We start from the raw sequence: 21,949 nt of genomic DNA on the forward strand, positions 1-21,949 counted from the left end.
ATTTACCAATTTGACAATTTAAAAGTTCATTTAGTATTGAGTATTCTAGTTTCTAACTAGTAATTCTACATTCTAAACTTCAATCTTCAAGTATTTTCTAATTAGTATTTTGGATTTACAATTTCGCTATATTATTTCTCACCAGTCTTACACATATTTCCATAACTAGCATTTTAAGTACCATATGTATAGTATATAGTATATAAATCCCCCGCCCCATGTCACTGTCCCCTTGCCATCCCCAAATTGAGACCCGTTGTCCTCACATCACCTGTCCCCCTATTCCACTCTCCTCTCGTCCTCAACGATGGTGTAACTATGTCTTTCACTCATATTCTTACATCCCAATTTTTGGCCAAATTTAGAAATGTTCGTATAGCTGTTGAGGTTTCATGTGAAGTCAGTTGGTAGGTAAAATTAGTTATGATGTAAGATCGTTAATTGTTATAATTTCATATGAAGTTGGCATGCTAGTTAACTGTTATGATGATTAATATTATCTTGGAAAGTTGGTTATTTATCATGAATTCATGAAAAGTGAAATGGTGGTTAGCCGTTATGATGGTTTATGAATAATAATTGTTATGGTAATTATGGTTATATTGAGAAATATGATATTATCATGGAGAATATTTTCCCGACAGGAGGATGTCGAAGGGCGGGAAGGATTATGGGGGGCAACACCTACCATTGAGCAAATAGAAGGGGAGTCCTAAACCACTATGACCAAGGATGAAACAACTAGACAAGCAAGAAGAACAAAGGATAACCATGAGCTAACATGTTAAATTAAAAACATTATAAAACTCAAATAAGAAATATTACCTTCGTTATGTGGATGATCTCGGTGTATCTTGCAAAGTTACCATGTCTTAGTATAGTAATATCATACCTATACTCATACTTGTGTGTGTATGAAATATGTACGTATGTATAACACACGTGTATATATATATATATATATATATATATATATATATATATATATATATATATATATTAGTCAAGCAAGCAAGCATGAATATATAAAGGAACAACATTAATATACTAAGACATGGTTAGGCGTACATTGCCACATTTTGTTTTTATGTATTTCTTGATCTTGTCCATTGTCATTTATTTTAAATTGCTTGGAATGACCACTTGCATTGTATCTGCCACCTTATGGCATCAGACTAGTCTTTTTGATAATTTGAATTTAAAAGTTGTTGCAAACTTTCCTTGCCACCTTACCCTTGGCGTAACTAAGCATTCTGAGGTGACCATTGCTCATCTTGGGTGGTTTCTTGTTTCTTACTTATACTCTCTGCTCTTGCCATGGGGGCATGCACACATTTTGCTCATTGTTTTTAGCATTCTAGATTTCTCTTGTTATCACATCATTGTGTTCTCTGCTTGTATTCAGAGACAAGTGCTAGATAGTGGTTATATTTTTACTGAGTCGAAGCTCGTGAGTTAAGACTGTGGCATACATCGACACCTTTAGAATCTCGGGTGTCAAATTTTCTGCAATTCTCATTTTACATCAGACTACACTAATTAATCAGGTTATGTTTTGTATTTTCCATTGTATATAGTTTCTTTTCTTGAACATGCCGATTCTTGTCAACTTCAGCCTCTCTTTTAGATGAAAGTTCAAAGTCGAATGTGAACATTTTCCATAGAAATCTTACTATTTCTCCAATATACTCTATTTGGAATGAATGTTGTGTTGCATATACTTATGTTTTGATTGAATAAGTACTATACTGGGATATAAATCCATATATTTATGAGATGGAATGTTTCTCCTTATATATGATATCAAACAGAAAGAAAAGCATGATAACGTATTATGCCATTGGTCAAAAATGACATGAAGCATGGCAAAGGAATATGTGTTCTAAATCCAGAAAAACATAATATGAACCTCCTAAGTATGAGGACCTTTATGGTCAAGCTAAGGGGACGAAAGAGTGGGAGGAATTCCTACAATGAAAGAAAGAATATAATCAGTTTTAACATCTAAATCAAATATAAAGATAGCTCATGGGAATCCTTTGTATAAAATCTTGTTGGTAAGCCAGGTGGTGGGTTGACATTCCAATGCTAGAATGCTCAGTGACTGGATTGTGGTGTCCCAGGCCAATTCCTAGGGTAGGGAGAGACTTTCTCGATTGAGATTATGTGGGGATATTTAAGGGTCCGTGGTTGGGAGGTTAAGCCTTTAGCAATGCTTCTCTTCTCCACTAGATGCCAAGGCTCGCACAAGACAGAGATATGATCTGCATTTAATATCTTCTTGTAACGGGTATTTTACTTTTTTGATATTTGCAATCTCAAGTGGAAGATATGTTAAATTGATTAATATCGTTGAATTAATTTTTCCTCTTCAATGAAATTGGTAAACAATTAGATTAGTTGATTTTCCAACTGAACATAAAATGCATCTGTATGCTTAAGATAGACTTACTTGATGGTTGTTATAACTGTCCTTTTATGTGAATAACAAAACTGAATGTATCTTTTAACTATATGTCATTGCCACAGCTGGCAATAGGAAAGAAAAGGGATGATAAAGTGGTATTCAATGCCCTAAATGGTATTGGTCATTATGATATAGTGGTATTTGATGTCCTAAATGGTATTGGTCATTATATTACAGTGGTTTAACAATTTGTGCCCAAGTGGTATATGTGGACTAACTTGGGTTTTGTAGATGCTACCCTAGGCGGATTTTGGTTTTTGAATTTAGGGTATGGACAACTTAAATCCTCTATTTAGATTTATTGATGATGCTCTTAGTTGTTAGCTATGATATTTTGGTTAAACTAATTGTAACTGTTAATCTTTCTCATATGAACATAATTATTATAACTGCATTCTCATGAATGCGATACCACTATCTTGTCCCCACATAGCTTGATTCCTTGATGTCTAAACCTACAACAACTATAGTAGATTTTATACAAAGATGTATATTTACACACAAACGTATATGTAAATGAAAGAAAACTATATTCTAGTTCCCAACTAGTTTCCACCTAATCAGGTTCCTAGCTCTTTAGTGAGGACCTCAAGGGGTTCGAGTTGCCTTACAGCCAAATCAAGAAGGTTCCTCATCTTTTCACCATCTCATTTACATCCATCTCCTCTAAGACCTCTAGGATAACCAACATTGGTTCATCCATTGTTAAAAGTCTTGGCAAGAGATTTCATCTCCTCCCAAGGCTTATAGATACCCACAAAGTCACATGATACGTTGAATTTCATCCATGAAATTCAAATTTCAGCGAATTTTTACCCTTTCCAAGCTTCATCCGAATTTTATAATCTTTAAATATTGTTATTTACTACAATATTATTTTATTTTAAAATAATATTGAGTTATTTAGTTTAATTATTCAGTGATGTCAAACTACTTTGACAATTTTGTGGATATGTTACTTATATATAAAAATAAATAAATTTTTATAAGAGAAATTTAATGTCTTTTTTTTTTTTTGAATTTTTACCCTTGTCAAATTTCATCAAAAATTATGATCGATGGACTCGAATTCGATTTTGAACCTTGTGACTTAGCCCACCAAGGTGTATCCTTCTATTACATGCATATTTATTTTCCTAGTACCAATATATATATATATATATATATATATATATATGGTTTCTAAGAGATTATCAATATCTCTCTCTAGATTCCAAGCTTGGAATGATGACATTCACTAAGAATGCCCTCCACCAAGAAGATCTTGGATTGTGCCATTATCAATTGTATCATCTTAAATTGGACACACTTTGATTTAAGACCTTTTAGCTTCTCTCCTCTTTAGTGTGTTTGCATTTCATATTCACACCTTAAGTACACACTTCACTTCTTTTCTTCTCTTTTTCTTAGGCAAAACTGAGTAAGTACCTAACAAATCCTCCTCGATTTCCCTCCTTCACACATTCACTACATTAGGACTTAATCTACAAGTAACCTCTCTTCTTAGGACCCCAAAATCCTAGATTGGATCTCCGGGTAATAGTTCGGTACACCAATTTAATCATTGACCCTTACTAGTCTTGAATCTGGAACATGGACACCTTGGAGGTTGACCTTCTGGACTAGGTCGACCCAAGTCAACTTGGTCCAGACTAGGTTGAGCCTAGTCCCAGAGCTTTCAATGATTAAGGGCTTGGTAATGTTTAACTCAATCCCGCTTGTGCAGTCGGCCCTTGCAGATTAATTCACAAATATTCTAAAAATCTTCTATAAAAAGGCATTCAATCCCCCATTTGTACATAAGAGGAACAAGGAGCAAGCATGTGTAAACAACCCAATCTGACTTAGAGCAATTGCAAGGTGAAAGAAAGAGCTGGTTTCTTGTTCTTCATTACAAGTGAGGTTATTATTTTTCATCAATCATTCAAAGGCAAATATATCAAACATGGAGTTGCGAAGGGATCTCGAAGATGGTTAGAGTACTTTAGCCTTGGGGGCTTGGTATGATGTTTCTAAATCACGCTTCAGATCTGATTCTTTGCACCTTCATACATTTACATACATTTTACATACATTTGACATGCATGCACACTTACATGCTAGGGTTTCACTCACAAAGTAGATTCTCAGCATTTAAGCATACTTGCATTCTAGATGTACAAATCTAGGATATGCACATACACACTTACACATGACATCTTGCCTAACGACTATTCGTGGAGGTGGAAATCACCAAAATGGGGGGTTAACTAAGGTAAACCCCTTTATAGCCACCCACACATACAAAACTTGTTACAAATTTGTAGGATATTGGCAAAAGGTTCACAAGTCTAGAACCTACTTTTTGAGAGCTTTCTGGAGAAGTTAGCTTCAAGTTGCCAGACTACGTCAACCTGGTTGTAGGACATCTTCCCAAGTCAATCTGGTTCTTTAGTCTTCGTTTTTGGGGAGATTTCAGGGTTTTGTCCCTTTCGTTGTTTTATTCCGAGATCCATAATCAGAAGTTCAGAAACAATTCAAATCTTCTAGTTTTGCAGCTAAATCACATCTTCCTCTTCGTATTTCAAGGTGAGTACCTTATCATTTATTTTCCCTCTTAGCATACATCTACTTTCAGATCTCTATTGGACTATTTGTTAATATTCCAGATCTATATTTGTCATATCTTTTGTTCATATTGCATGAAAGAGAACTTGCTAGCATGCTTCTTTGATAAGTTTCTGTAAGAATTTGGTATAACTTTGATACCATGTAAGAATTTGGTATAGCTCTAATACCATGTAAGAATTTGTCTTAGGGAAAAATTCACTCAAGACTAAGAAGCACAATAACTAGCACAAATTATACCAACAAAGTATGATCAGAATAACAATATGATATTCAATTGATTGTAATTGATTGATGTTATAGTACACTAGAGGTGCCTATATATAAAGGCCTCTATGATGCATCTAGAATGTCTAGGAGTTAGCAATATGAGAAGCCTCACAACTAAGCACATGTCCACCAGGAGTGAATTATCCTCCATTAAGCACATGAGTTAGTGCAATGATGTGAGGATAAGCCTACAAAGGTGTGTCACGTAAAATTATGTTCTAGACACCATGTGCTAAATTGAGAGTGCAAACAATTCTGTTGTCAATGTGACAACTCAATTGATTATGCAAACTCTAGTGTTATAGATAACCTAAGAAATAATAAAATAATGCATTTATCCTCAGTAAACTTAAGTAAGTGTAAATAATAATTATTTACACTAACACCCCCCCTTAAGTGCAACTTAGGGGAATGCACTTAAGCTCACAAAAGCTATGATGAAATGCATAATGGGTCCTGGCTACTAGGCAATGTTAGGTACCCATGTACAAATGCAATGCTGAACACACAATGCAATGCAATCTCTCTGCAAACGGAGAAAGAGGGAAAGCCTCATGGGAAAAACCCTCTCCCAAAAAGAGAGATAAGTACAATAAATAAAGATGCATGTATGGATGGAGTAATCAAGACCCCCCCATTATGACATACATCTTGCATATACAATAGAGAATCCCATGATGAAATCCCCCCCTTAGTGAAGGATCTCGGAATGATAAGTGTCTGAAGACAAAAGAAAGTCCAATGCCGACAAACAACATTTCTCCCTTGGGGAAGAAGATACACCAGGTATAGGTGCAAATATGCATCCCACTGTGGATAGGAAGATGGAAGAGGGATCCAGATGTAGTATGCGGTGGATGCTGCCTCTAAAGTATGTTCAAATATCGACAAGTCCTTGATGAATGAAGATGCCACAAACCAATCTAGTGGATGTTGAAAAGACGGTGGCAAGCAAGGTAACATGTCCATGCATGAAGCTGAATCAAACTCCAATGATGAAGCATCCAAATAGGAATATGTGGGAAGAGAAGCAATTGCGCCTCCCTTCAATGATGTAGGAACACCTGTGAAAGAAGCTTCTTGATGACTGAAGAAGCTGCATCATGAAAGTTGAATAATATTCCTCCTTATAGGAAGAAATGGTGCCATAGGTGTGGTAGAGAACGCTCCGCAACTGGTAGGAAGAATCCTCAAAAAATATGATGTCTAAGGAAACTGGAATACAATCTCCACAGACTGATGTCTCCTCATAAGTGAAAGAGTCCTCCTCCAACTGCTGTAAAGAAGCCATGAGCATGTCAGAACAATCAAGTAGTTGAGGGTCGGAGTGTGCCTTCGCAACAAGTGAAGAAGTCTCCTCAACGAAGAGAAGATTGATGTCATCGATGATGTCTCCCACATCTTCAATGTGAGACTCCACGAATAGCCCGACAATGTCTGGAAGGAAGTCATCCCATGAAGCTGAAGTAGGAAGACATGGTATGTCCTACTGTACTGAATCAAGAGCATCTGTGGCTGGAACTAGATCAGTAGAATCAACAGGAGCATCAGGAGGTGGGATCTCATTTGGAGTTAAAGGAACCATAAGTAAAGTGACTAAAGATAGAATGTCTTCTAGAAATGGTGGGACTCGTGGATCTCCATATGCTTCCCAAAGAGCCATCCAAATGTCATGAGGAAAACTTGCCATACTAAGAGGAGCAAAAGATTCCTTAGTCATACTTTTATACATAAAGCGAAGAAGATAAGAAAGATATCTGAAAGTAGGATTAGGTGGCAATATCTTCGAAGATAGATAAGGAAACACTTCCATATGTTCTCTTCTTAGATGATCTATGATTAAGGCACTCCATCTCTGATAGTTCCTTGGTGTCAACTTTGGTCTTATACCAGACTGACATATGTGACAAGAATCCATGAGATCAATAAATTTATGCACCCCTCAAAATGCAAAAATAAGCAATCAACCCCCCCCCTAATGTATGATTTGACACTTTATATGTAGTGCATTTACAATAGGCCACTTGCCAATTTTGGCATTGCTGGACTTCTGATTTTGTTGTTTACAACCTCTTCTAATAGTTCAAATCTAGAACTTTACAATGTACAACAATTTTGAAGCAATACAATGCAAAGAAAGGACCTATTTCTGAAAGTGATATTTTTGTCCACAGAACTTGAAAATATGTCCAGATGAGCTCGTACCAAGCATTTGAGGTTGCAAAAATCGAGATTTGTGACTTGTAGAAAAATTCAGGAACAAAGATCTCAAATATCCTGCACCAATGTGTAGAACACGAAATTCTACCCCAAATAAAAAATTGCTTGAAAAAAGGATTCCGTATGAGGGAGATATCGCTGTTTGAAAATCACCTGTGTAATTATTTTTCCTGAATTGTCGCTGTCGCGCCTCCAAAAATCAATTGACTCTAAATTTCACCTCAGATGTTCGATTTTGGTGAAACAAAAGTCGATTTGAAGGTTTTTTGACCTTCTAAATATGATGTCAATATTTGATTGGCACTAGCAAGCTCCAATCTTCACCTACAAAAAATCTCTCCTACTGGCCTGATGGCCAAAAATTATCCAGATAAAATATGCAGATTGGAAAAATAATGCAGAGAAATTGATTATGCAGATCTAAAAATTAAATTCAGAGATCTAAAATGATCATACTAATTCTGCAAATCGAGCCTTTGGGTGCTGGTTTGCAAAAATAATTTTGCCTCAATTTTGACTATTGCCCAATATAGGCAAATTTATAGTAAAATTTCACCGAATCGACTCTCCGAATGCAATGGTGAAGTCCTTTTTGGCTCTAGATGCTCTCAATAGCTGCAAACTTTGGATCTGAATCGAGGTGTCTTCAGAAAGGTGAAGCAAGAATAGTCTCCAATGGCTATGAAAAGACGCCTCTATGGCTCCAGTACCATGTAAGAATTTGGTATAGCTCTGATACCATGTAAGAATTTGCCTTACTGAAAAATTCACCCAAGACCAAGAAGCACAATAACTAGCACAAAATAAACCAACAGAGTATGATCAGAATAACAATATGATATTCAATTGATTGTAATTGATTGATGTTATAGTACACTAGAGGTGCCTGTATATAAAGGACTCTATGATGCATCTAGAATATTTAGGAGTTAGCAATATGATAAGCCTCACAACTAAGCACATGTCCACCAGGAGTGGATTATCCTCCATTAAGCACAGGAGTTAGTGCGATGATGTGAGGATAAGCCTACAAAGGTGTCACATAAAATTATGTTGTAGACACCATGTGCTAAATTGAGAGTGCGAACAACTATGTTGTCAACATGACAACTTAGTTGATTATGCAAACTCCAGTGTTGTAGATAACCTAAGAAATAATAAAATAATGCATTTATCCTAAGTAAACTTAAGTAAAGTGTAAATAATAATTATTTACACTAATAGTTTCTAGATTTTGTATTGGCATCCCCTTATCTTCTTTGGGGTTATGATATTTAAGTTTATGGCTTATCAAGAGTTATGTTGGAAGCCCCTCTTTCTCTTGTATCAAATGACTCAGAGAGAAAGTGTTCAACTTGCTTAGTCTTGTTTGCATTTTTATCATTTGTGCCATTCCCCCCTTGAACATCAATAAACATAAATACAATGATAATAACTTTACCTGATTTCCAACTAAGTCAGATCTGCTACCTCTATTCTCTTTGTGATTATCCTCTTATGAAGAGGTATCCAATTCGATGGTTCCTCGAAAAGGAATGAATCCACTAAGGATAATTCTCTTCCTTAGATTTGAAACTATAGTCAATTTGGTGATAAGTGAATTCAGATTGCACTAGCGGTATATCTCAAACAGTTTCTATGTATATCTTCTTAGTTCAATCTGTTGTATGTCCTGTTGTAGATGCCTTAGGAGTTCGGTGCTAACTCTTATCTGAATCAACCAAGGCTTTTAAAAATTATGTGCTTTTTTTTAATAGATTTTCAGGCTATATACACGTTTATGTTCTGGTTCCAAAATATTTGATTCGCTAAGTATTCTTCTGCAAGCTATGTTATGTAGATTAGTTGATACTTCTTATGTACTTTCCCTATCGATGAAAGGAATGTCATTTTGGAAGCCTCTCCCTTGGTGAAAACATCCTTTTTATATCTGTTTGGAGGGTGGCATCTCCTTTGAATACTACATCCATTCTTAATATATTGTGTATATTTGCCAACGGGTTTTGGTTTTGGTTTTGTTAGATCTCACACGATATGTTTGATATGTTATTCGAATTTAATATCTGGTATATATTATATTATAAATTTTATCGGTGTGTGTGTATACATATAATCTAGTATATTTCAGATTTATATTATGATAATATTTGATGTATTACGAAATGTATTAATATTTAACTCAAATACCGATGCAGCCTCTTGGAGGTTGGTGGCGGAAGTGGATATGGATGGGTGTTGGATGTGACCAGAGCCTGTGGATGGCTTCTGGGAAGCATCCACAAGGCTTCTAGTTGCATTTGCGGGCCTAACGCCCAGAAAAGTAAAAACATGACAAACAACTTAAAGTTTTATATTTGCATGTGCTGTAAAGTGTTTTTTAGGTCTTTTATTTGCAAGGAAACCCTAAAACGACCGTAAAGGTCAATGTTGAAGCATTCACCAGTCATTTTCTAACTTTGTTTGTAGCTATTTCTCATTTGGTCTCCATTATGCATTGTGAAGGCAAGTTGAGCCTTTTCGAAGAGGATCAATCGGAGGACGAGAGATAGCTTCCTCAAAGGAGTTTTAAGTAGTTAAGGTAAGTGTTTGATCCTATTTTTGATTATTTAGATGATTTTTTTTGAGTATTTGAAGTAAAATTTGAAGTTTTTGTTTTTTAAAGAAATAAAGAAGCAAGTTTTGCTATTTGTTTTAGTAGTTTTTTTTTTCACTTTTTTTGCATTTGTATGCTTGATGTTGATAGTCGTTTTCCTAATTAATTTTAATTTTTTTTTTTATATAGATTACGAAAAACTAGATTTTGTTGTGCAAGAATGGCCATAAGTAGTCAAAGTTTAGTGGGGGGACAAGGAGGGCAAGGGACTAACAATTTCAAAATTGATATAGGATCTCCTATGTGGAGACATACAACAAAGGTATCATAGGTGTCAAGAGGTGGCACATACTATTGGAAGTGCAATTATTGTGAAAATAACAAAGGAAAACCTTTCAATAGCTCATATTCTCGGGTGAAGCTTCATTTTATGGGACCTACTGGCAAAGGATTTGAAATGTGCAAAGGCAAAAATGGTACTGGGATGAGTAGTGTAGAAATAGCTTCATTTGTAAGAAAACAAGAAGCTATTGATGCATTGGTCAAAAGATTAAAAAAATGCTACTATCAACCTCCATCCTCGAAGAGCAAGATGTGTGTACCCACTGATCCAATTGTATCCTCCCAACACCCATTCTTGGAAGCACCTATGCCAAGAGAGGATGAGGAAGAAATGGGAATTTCAAACTGCAAAAGAGGCCCATTGCACATTGTATTTAAAATAGAGTCAAGAGACCATGCTGATGAAGCTATTGCATGTTACCTCTATGCGAATGGGCTTCCTTTCAACTTGGTGAGATCACCATATTGGAAGGAAATGGTGGCAGCAATCAAAGAAGCATTGGCTGATTACACAAGCTCAGGGAATGAAAAGGTGCATATGACTCTATTGCAACAAGAGAGGACACATATAGAGAAAGACCTTCAACCATTCAAAAAATCTTGAAAAACTTCGAGTGTAACTATTGTGTTAGATGGTTGGAAGTATACAAAAAATTAGCCAATGATTAATGTGATTCTAGAGTCCCCCAAAGGTGCAATGTTTTTGGAGGCGGTTGGTTGTGAGGGGGAAGTTAAGGATTCCCAATTCATTTCTAGAATTCTCATCGAGGCCATCAAGATGGTGAGTAGTGAGAATGTGGTACAAGTGCTCACAGACAATGCCAAAAGATGTAGGGGTGCGGTTGCTTTGGTTGAGAGTCGGTATGACCATATTTTTTGGACTCCATGCATTGTACACTCCCTTAACTTGGTCATGCAACAAATTGGCACTCAAATAGATTGGGTGAAGAAAATATAGCAAGAGGGGGAGGAGATGTAAATGTTTGTGACAAACCACCACATGTCACAATCCATTCTTAGAACATACTCCAAATTGTAGTTGCTGAAGGTGAATTGATTTTTTGAAATTACTAGATTTCATGGATTTGTAATTTAGTTAAAATTTATAATTTTATTGTCAATTGTCAATTGACATATTGATAACTTGCTTAGGTTGTTGAGACTTATTTTGCATCTCATACAATTGTTATGAGATGGCTTCTCAAGGTGCAAGATGCATTGAACCAAATGGTCATCTCTACTCAATGGGGCATATGTAAGGCCTCAAATTTGAAAAGAGCCCTAAAGATGAGGGCTTTGGTCTTGGATTATAGTTGGTGGGCTTGTGTGGCATATATGTTGGATTTCACCGAGCTCATCATGACTATGCTCCGCTTTTGTGATACAAATACACCTTGCTTAGGGGATGTGTATGGTGGCATGAACACTATAGTTGAGAAGGTAAAACATTTTATACAAGTGCATGAGAGTGACCCCATAGAAAGAGAAGCCTTATGCAATCAAGTGGAAGCAATAATCCACCATTGTTGGGAGAAGATGACTACCCCATTGCACCTACTTGCATATGCCTTATCTCCTAGGTACTATTGTGAGGAGGTACTTGGTATGTCGGGTAGAGTTGCACTATTTACGAATGAGGAGATTGTTGAGGGGTACCACAAAGCTCTTGCAAGATTCTTCCCAGTGGAAGAAGTACATGAAAAAGTGAGGCTAGAATTTGGGTTGTTTGCTTTGGGATTAAAGCATTCTTCATTTGCAACAAATGACCAAAATAGAATGAGAGCTATCACATAAAGGTACATGTATGGTCAACCTTTCAAGCATCTTCAACCTCTTGCAATCAAGGTCCTATCACAACTAAGTTTTAATTAATTTTTTGTTTTATGGTTACCACTTACATTCTAGAATTTAGTGTTTCACACATTTAAAAAAAATAAAACTATTTTGCTTTTCATTTGTATGTTTTGTGACCACTATCTAGGTTGCTAGTTCTTTTGCTGCTGAAATGAATTGGAGTACATACTCCTTTATCCATACAATGAAGCGCAACCGGTTGGGCTCCAAGAATGTTGAGGACTTGGTCTTTGTCTACACCAACTTGCATCTTTTGTCACGTAAGAATGATCATTACAAGAGCCAACAAAGCTTTGGGATGTAGTCCCTGAGTGTGCAAATTTGGATGCAACACTTAATGACCTTACTACACTTAGAGATGGTGATGATGATATAGTGTATCACATGGTGCATCTACTACAAGTGGAACCATTTTTGGTTCAAATGATCTTTCAGTTGTTGGAGGAGATGATGATAATGTGGATTTTCTTGCGAATCCTTATGATCCAGACTCTAATTTGGGTGATCCCACAATAATGGGTTCCACTTTTTGACCAATTTTGACACTGAAATCAATATTTTTGCAACAAACGTCACGTTCAAGTGACTATATCTCCAAAAATATAAATAATTTCAAGATGACATAAACTAGTGATTTTGAGTACTTTGTTCCTACTTTGTAACCATATTTTTTAATCTAAAAAAAAAAAATATTTATGTCAATTTTTTTTATCTCCTCCAAAAAGTGGTACATAATAAAATTCAATATTTTAAAAAGTGACAGTCCATTTGACACACAACTTTTTTTCTAGAAATGATAATGAAGTAATTCTTTCGGCGTTGGATTTGTAACATCAATATCCAGTGTCTGCATTTGGTTCGATTTATTTTTGTTGAATATTGTATAGTTTATGAAGTTTTGAAGTGACATGAACCGTAATTCAGACATACGTTTCCTTTGAAACAGATAATTTGAACTCAATTTATCATAAACCATTTTTTTTTTTTTTTGAATAGAAAGGTATCTCAATAAGCCAATGCCTCCATATTTTTCAAAATTTTTTTGACCGAATTTTCTAATTTTCCCGAGGTGTCAAAGTCGGTTGATGTTCAATCGGTAATGAACCTATAATGAGTTAAACTCATATTTGAAAGTCTTAATGATTAAATTATGTAATAAAATTATAGTCGTTGGAAAGCTTGCTCCGAGCAGCACATTTTGAAATTTTTTATTTTACAGTAGGAGATCATTTTTCTACAATTATGGCAGTCAAAAGAGCAAAAAAAAAGAAAAAAGAAAAAAAGGTTAAATTTTTTGAGATTTTGCATGTTCGTGCGAACACGTTTACCATGTTTGTGTGAACGTATGTTCGCGCGAACATGCAAATCATGTTTGCGCGAACATATATATCACATATGTTTGCGTGAACATACGAAATATGTTCGCGCGAACATATGGTAAACTCAATTTCTCATTTTGCAATTTTTTCCATTTTTGTTCGTCCCACTAAAGTGGAACCCATTATTGTGGGTTCACCCATTTAGATTAGTTGATTGAATCTTCAATCATGAACTAAGTTTTTATTTTGTTGGAATCTTGAATATGACCAATTGATTATAACTTATTGTCTAAACTCTAATGTTGAACAAGCACATATTAATATGAATTTTGAAATATCTTGAATTTTGATAAAGGGTGAAGTATCATAGCCATACTATCAAATGATTTGTTTTTGTATATTTCCTACATCTCTTTGCATATACATATGTGTGTGTGTGTGTGTGTGTATCAGAGTTTCGAGAATTGCCATGAAATTGCTTGAATCGCTGGTTTGGCGATTTGATTCAAACTGGGCAATTTTTCATGAGTCGTGAATCGGATCAGCCGATTTTTTCTCATGAATCGCCAATTCATGCGATTCATGGAAAAAATCGCCTGAATCAGCTCCATGAATTGGCAAGGCAAGGCATAATGTAATTAAAGAAACATACAAGGGATTAAAGAATCGTCATTCATGCGATTCATGGAAAAAATCGCCTGAATCAGCTCCATGAATTGGCAAGGCAAGGCATAATGTAATTAAAGAAACATACAAGGGATTAAAGAATCGTCATTCATGGTATGTTTGAGCAGAATTGTAGGAGATTCATGAAAACATAGACGGAACAAAAATAACATCCATGGCATTGTGTATATTACTATACATGCTTCACTTACCAGATCCAAAACAGCAACTTCATCACTGGAGACTCATAACTAATAGATGCAGCGCTGAAGGTATATGTATTGCATTCTTTTTGTAAGCATACGGGTGATGGAATATTGCCCAGTATTAAAGAAGTTCAAAGGATATAATGTACACAATAAAAATATTATAGCAAGACAAATATTCTAGTCAACATATCATGAAGTATTAGTGGAAAAACATAATACTAGATACACATCATGCCATGTACAACTACCAGTTTTTCACTATTAATATGGAATAAAATAAGAGGATGAAATCGGTAAGATACTCATCGATTAGTATGAACAATTCAATATACAAGCAGAGATATACACATGGAACTTGATAAATCTAAGGATGTGGCAATAAAAGTTAAGAAGTAATCAGCAAAAACAATAAAATCTCCCAAGTTTGATCAACAGCAATAAAAAGACTCGAGCTGTTGTGTGTATATGCCTATGCAGCAATAAAAGTCAAACCTGCTGCATCAGCAAAGTAGTAAGAATGTCGAGTAATTTATTTTGTATATAATATTTTAAAAGTGCCATTTGTGGAACCATTCAGAGCAAGGATTTTTGTGTGTTTCAACTTTGAATCATTATGATCATATGATTTCTATTTACTTCAGCTACAGCCTACAATTTACATTTTACGTGTAACATAGTTATGTATGTGATGGATTTATCATTTATGTTCTATGTTTATGTATGTTAACTTCTATTTGATGATGTTATAGTGTGTTTAAGTTATATTCAATAAAGGGTGCATGAAATAAGTTTTAAATTGTTCAAATCTCTAAATTTAAAGGGTCTTTTAAAATTTGTTGATTCATAGCCGATTCATGGCAGATTCACGATTCAATTCGGCCTCGCCGCTTCTGATCCAATTCCGATTCTCGTTACTTTGATGTATATATAAATATATATATGCATAGATGCGTGCGCGCGCGCGCGTGTAATCCATTTTTTTTCCCGCTTCCCACATCTGCTTCCGAGTCCACATCTGAATTGGTAACTTAGATATTTAATATAAATTATATTGATATGCATATTATATGTTACCAAATTCTTTGTTGGCAGCCCCAAAGTCTGGTCCTTGTGATATTCTTGCAAAAGTCCGCTGCATATCATAAAAGTCTGCCCAATTTCTGTTAGCTGGACCTAGCACAAAATTTGTCGTTTTTTTTATGAATTTGCAAATCTGTGGCAGGATCCAAGCTGAACTTGACCAAAAATGGTTTTGTTGACTTTTTAAAGGTTTTTTTTTTGGTCTATTTTAGTCAATCTAAGCCTCCAATGCCAAAAGAACAAAACATATATAATTTGGACTAAAACATTAACATATGTGGTGGTGTGTTTTGTGACATTGCTTTACTATTAGCATAGTGGGATATGAACTTATTTGCTGCTGCATATATATACACATACATATACTATACATATGCATCATACACACACACACACACACACACATGTCTATATTTTAGAAAAAAACATATTTTTGTAGGATGGAGCCAAGTCGAATTCGAACCCACCCCCTCAAAAATTGAACAAATTTTGAACCCAAATCTCACACTTGAATCCGAAACGGAAAGTTAGAATTATATCTATTCACGAAATGTATAAACCTATGGAATTCATGTATGATAATTATTATGTTAATGATTTAATAATTTGTAATTCTAATTTCTTTTACATAGCTAGGATTGCATCATTCAATATATTCATAGGCTGTGCTGATAGTTACATTATATTTGAGTATGATTAGGATCATATTCATGGGATATGTTAATGTTTACATTAATGCATGATTTTACTACCTTTATTCTAGGGTTATCACACCTTGGTATGCATATATGAGAAATAGTTTTTATATTTTAATTCACAGGTTGCCCTTTTCGTTGAATTTGTGTCTTTAATTCTGCAGCATGCTATAAAGACCGGAGTTGCATAGAGATTACATCTTTTATGTGTAATCAGGGCAATTAGAACTTGTTATATTTCGTGTAGGATATGTGAGGATGACTTATTTTTTGAGTCCATTGTCAGCATTGGGTAGTATGCTGGTAAATAAATATAAGTGGTTACCATGGTTGTTATTCAACTGACAATTGTTGGACCTTCTAAATAAAATTTCTGATCAGGGAAGGTTGCTGGTTTTTTGAGAGTCCTTTCTGATCTATAATCATTACAAGAAAGCACCACTCTCAATAAAAAACCTGTTGTTTTGTTCTCTTACACTTGAATCTGGTATAAATTGTTGTTTATCTATATATTATTGCATGGGTAGTGAAGAAAAAAGGTAATTTACGTTTGTTATCATTTCCAAGAATAAATATAACGTACCTACCTTCTACACTAGCAATGCAATAATATGCAGATAAAACATTTCATTCCAGATTGATTGTATGGAGTAACAAATTAGATACATTAGAGAGAATTGATTGCTTACAATTGAATTTGATTGTGGAGGACAGTCCACAAATCAACACTATTCCTCAACTATGGATATCCTTTATAGAGGGCCCAACTGTTATCAGTTTGACCATCACTATTGGTAACACTTTATAGCAATTTATTAACGTACTGCCCAAAGTGGGTTATAAGCTAACAGAATAAGTTGGCTTCACAAATACCAACAAAATGTAACAAGGTCTAACTACGTTGATTACATAATCACACCCAAAAGAGAAGTCGGAATCCCATTTGACAAGCCTAAAAAAATAGAACTTATCACAGAAGAGCTAAGTTGCCGGTTCAGATTTTGGTTCGTATGTGGGTTCAACAATTTGCACAATTTTTTTTTGGGCTGGGTTCCAGTTCGTTTTGGGTTCATTTGTACAAGGATTTTTTTTATAAAAAAAAATATATTATGTAGGCTAACTGCGTTTTGAGCACAATTCACATATTCTAAATATTTCTCTCTGCTCTAGTAATCCATAGAATGCAAATTACAAACAGCAAACTACTGTCATAACACGACTCCATTTATGATACTAAGAGTTGCAATTATTGCAATTATGAACCATTTTATAATATTATACTACATAATGTCCCCTTTCTAAAATAGAATTTAATAATAATTAATAGACAAATAAATTATGATAATCATTGAAAAAATAATATAATATAATATTTTAATTATACATTAGTAAATATTAATAAACTTAATATGATATTATAATAGAACCAAATCATACATATGACAATACTCATAATATACCATGCTATTAATTAAGATAAATATAACTACAATACAATACTTATATGTATCATTCATTTAATATTAACTGTCACAAATCACCGACTAAACTAGTCAGGCAAAGATTGTGACTGTTTGGGTGTAATGCATCCAGTTTGAAGATTAGGTTATATATATTCATCCATATCAATAAAATATGGCATTGGGCATTTTAATATAATAGAACACATCTTGGTGTACCAGATTGGGGTCGAAAAGGAGGGAATTCATGTCAGACAAAGAAACGCAGCAGGGATAAACGATATCAAAGCCACATATAACTTGCAATGCCACGGTTTTATCCCTTTTTGGCTTTGTATCTATTGAGCAGATTGGTTCTCTCTTTTTCTCAAAACTGAGGCCCTCGATCATCACCAGAAAATAAACATAGCAAGGATAATACAGAATCAGAAAAGAAACACAGAAGGGATAAGACAAATTAATTTGAAAAGTCAACAGCAACCAAAGTCACTGGTCATTCGCTACGAATTCCGTTTGGGCTCAATGATTTTTGTCCTTATTTGCTGAAGAATCGTCACAAAGTCACCCAGGGTCCTTTCCAATGTATAACAATCAAATTTAGCAGAGTACAGATGAATTTGCATCGAATTAGAATTTGAAGTGAATCAACTTCCGAATTTGGGGTTGCAGGGATGAATATGGTAACTTAGTGGAAGAGCTAGGGAAGATGGCCTTGTAAGTACTTGAATTATTAGTTTATTGTTGATGTTGGTAGTCTTTGGTAAATAGTTCTAATCAGCTATCATGGTCTAACTGACAACTGTTAGGCCCTCTGTTAGAAATACTGTAGTTAGGGAAGGATGATAGTCTGTGGATCATTCTCTTTGATCTACATTTGTCGTAGGCAAGTACTACCCTCAATAAAGGACCTATTTTATGCTATTTCTATCCAGTCTAATCTGTTATGAACTGTTCTTAATCTGTATTATGCATTGATAATATAGGAAGGAGGAATTTTACAATGGGTTGGCATGTTATCAATCTGTAGTATAATTTATGTATAGCTTGACCTGAGTACATTGAGGACCAATGCTGCTCTCATCCTATCCAACCACAAAGGTCGCAAGATTGACAGTTTGGTTTGGTTTTTTGGTTTTCATGTTTACTATGATGCTTCTTGTAATTAGACTTGTTTTGAGATTTTGTTTATGTATATGCTCTAATCAGCTATCATGGTCTAACTGACAACTGTTAGGCCCTCTGTTAGAAATACTGTAGTTAGGGAAGGATGATAGTCTGTGGATCATTCTCTTTGATCTACATTTATCGTAGGCAAGTACTACCCTCAATAAAGGACCTATTTTATGCTATTTCTATCCAGTCTAATCTGTTATGAACTGTTCTTAATCTGTATTATGCATTGATAATATAGGAAGGAGGAATTTTACAATGGGTTGGCATGTTATCAATCCGTAGTATAATTTATGTATAGCTTGACCTGAGTACATTGAGGACCAATGCTGCTCTCATCCTATCCAACCACAAAGGTCGCAAGATTGACAGTTTGGTTTGGTTTTTTGGTTTTCATGTTTACTATGATGCTTCTTGTAATTAGACTTGTTTTGAGATTTTGTTTATGCTATATGTTTCAGTTTTACCTCCTTTATGTTTTGTGGAATTTGGACTTATGGATTCTGGAATCTTTTGTGAACTCTTATAATATTACATTTTAATAGCATAAGTTTTATTTTATTTTCTTGCTTAAATAGTAAGTCATTGACGTGTTGTGACCTAATGAGCACAGGATCAGGTACCCCCATTTGACTCAGAAACTGCAGTTGCTATAGTTGAAAAGGAATTAGGGAAGCCTGTGGATGAGATTTTTGAGCAGTTTGATCGTGATCCAATTGCTGCAGCTAGTCTTGGTAAGGTCATCTTGCATATCACTTGCCTTGCATCTGGACTTGAGAAAACTCTCTCTATTTAAAATTATATTTTACCAAATTTCAGCTTAATCAAAAAATGCAAAAATGTGAATAACGAATAATCTTGATTAGGGTGATGAAAAAGAGACCCAACTTCTGAACTTTTATTTTGGAATTTTGAATTTAGGCCAGGTACACCGTGCAAGGTTGAAAGGCCAGGAAGTAGTTGTCAAGGTCCAACGGCCAGGGCTCAAGGAATTGTTTGACATTGATCTGAAGAATTTGCGGGTTTGTTCTCTTAATTAATTGATTTTTTCTACGGAAGTGATAAACTCTTTGTTGCTGAACATGTTTCCTTTTCTCCACTGATTTGTTTCCTATTATGAAATCAGTATCTACCGACACTAGTAAATTATAAAATTTGCGATTTGTGGTTGACATGATTAGCTGTTATAACATATCAATTGCCATAAGACAGAACATGATAACATCCATTCTTTTCCTTATAAAGTTTTCTTGGATTCTGTATATTATGCCTGCAGGATAACCACTCTTTATTTGATTATATTTTTCTCTTCTACTTGTTCAATAGTATGGATTAATGAATTATAACACTGTTTGTGCTGGTATATTAATACTCTAGCTAAAGGAAGAGGTGTGTGAAACTAGACTTCAGTAAATGCAATTTATCTTCATGTTTTGGTCTTGATATAATTTTGGTTAGAGTTTTATCGACTTTGCTTAATGTTTTGGTCTGATATAATTTTGGTTAAAGTTTTATTGACTTTTTTAACTTAAGCATTTAAAATTATCTTCCTGGTAGTTATAGATAAATAATAAAAATATCTGGTTTCATATTTCTTGAACTCATTTCCAGTTCCCAGCAACATCACTGACCATTGATGTTCAATCTCCTGCACCCCTTAGTATATTTTTTTCATTACTAAATTGCTTGAGTAATATTTTGTATTTCTAATAATTTTTAAGCCTTGTTTAGTTTCTTGAAAACTTTTGATCTTTGGTAAGCCTTGGGATTTTTTGATGTAGATTCGTAGTTCTTGCTGACTTTTGTTCTCTTTTGTTGAGATCTTATAACTTGTAAGTAATCTTCTATTGTAATTCTTTTTCTAATTCAAATGTCATAATAAATGCAGGTTATAGCAGAATATCTACAAAAGATTGATCCAAAGTCAGATGGTGCCAAAAGGGATTGGGTTTCTATTTATGATGAATGTTCCACTGTTCTGTATCAGGTGCTTGCTGTAAATTGCTTACTGCAAATAGAAATTTACTTCCTTTTAAATCTGTTCAGCTAAAGCAGTTCTTTTTTATGTTATAGTCAAATTACAAACTTTAACCACAATGGAATTTACGTTTAACTCAACATGGAATTTGCATCTAACTCAACAGGAAGAGTTTTTCTCAGTAGTTTTCGAGAAATGCATTGAATAGCACAAGAAGATTTTTTTGATACTTTTGGATAACTGCATTAAATTTCAATTGCTTTTAAATTCTAAATGCAATTAATGCAACCCCAGAGGCACTTATAGAAAATGGTACCATAATATAAAGTGCCAATCAAATCTTTAAATATGTGATTGATCTTCTTAGTTCATATAAATCCTTCTACATTTCCATCACAAGCCTCCATGTAAAACTCCACAGCTCTGACAGAAAGCATTTGTTATAAATTAGATTTCGAACCGATAAAAGATCTTCAAATAAATTTAAGTTGGGAAAGGAATTCTGCAATTATGTTTTGGGTTTTTGTGAGAAACCCTTGGCAAGATGCTGGGAAAACTTACTGGTTTTTTTGTAATGTCCTCTTTTCGGGATCACCTTAATTTCACCCTAAATGCACAAATCCAAAATGATACAGGAGCTGAAATGTAGTTAGAGATGTAATTCTTATTCGAATAAGATGAGATAAACTGTATAAATATCTGAAGTCTAGTTTGATTTCTCATATCAGGTTGATTTTTTAGATCGATCTCTTTAATGAAATGGAATTCTTCTGCTCTGTCTGTTCTCAAAATCTGAATAATATTCTTTTTTTGTTGCTCCTCTTTTCACTTGGAATGAAATCTCCCTTATACCTGATTGGTGAAATTGTTATTTCCTTTCATTAGAACTGAGTCACCACTTTTCATTGTTGCCTTCTGAGAATAATATATTATTCTCCAAATTACTCTGCCTTGAATGTCAACCTCAAATGAAACATTCTCCCTTTTATATCTTCCAGCGTGGGTGAGAGTGGCACCTC

The 21,949-nt window shown here is 34.5% G+C and overlaps 1 protein-coding gene across 1 annotated transcript in view; it reads left to right on the top strand.

Annotated features, from left to right (window-relative positions):
• Positions 1–21,949, top strand: part of ATH13 (ABC2 homolog 13) — a 214,946-nt gene that overhangs the window by 50,157 nt on the left and 142,840 nt on the right. Inside the window, exons 4-6 of the mRNA XM_089805163.1 lie at positions 19,566–19,686; positions 19,874–19,974; positions 20,841–20,939. Of these exons, the coding sequence (XP_089661289.1) occupies positions 19,566–19,686; positions 19,874–19,974; positions 20,841–20,939 (321 nt within the window). The remainder of the gene's footprint in view (positions 1–19,565; positions 19,687–19,873; positions 19,975–20,840; positions 20,940–21,949) is intronic.

The sequence above is a fragment of the Cupressus sempervirens genome, chromosome 10 (assembly GCF_028749045.1).
Source record: "Cupressus sempervirens isolate cs-2001-9-10 chromosome 10, ASM2874904v1, whole genome shotgun sequence".
Classification (NCBI taxonomy): Eukaryota; Viridiplantae; Streptophyta; class Pinopsida; order Cupressales; family Cupressaceae; genus Cupressus; species Cupressus sempervirens.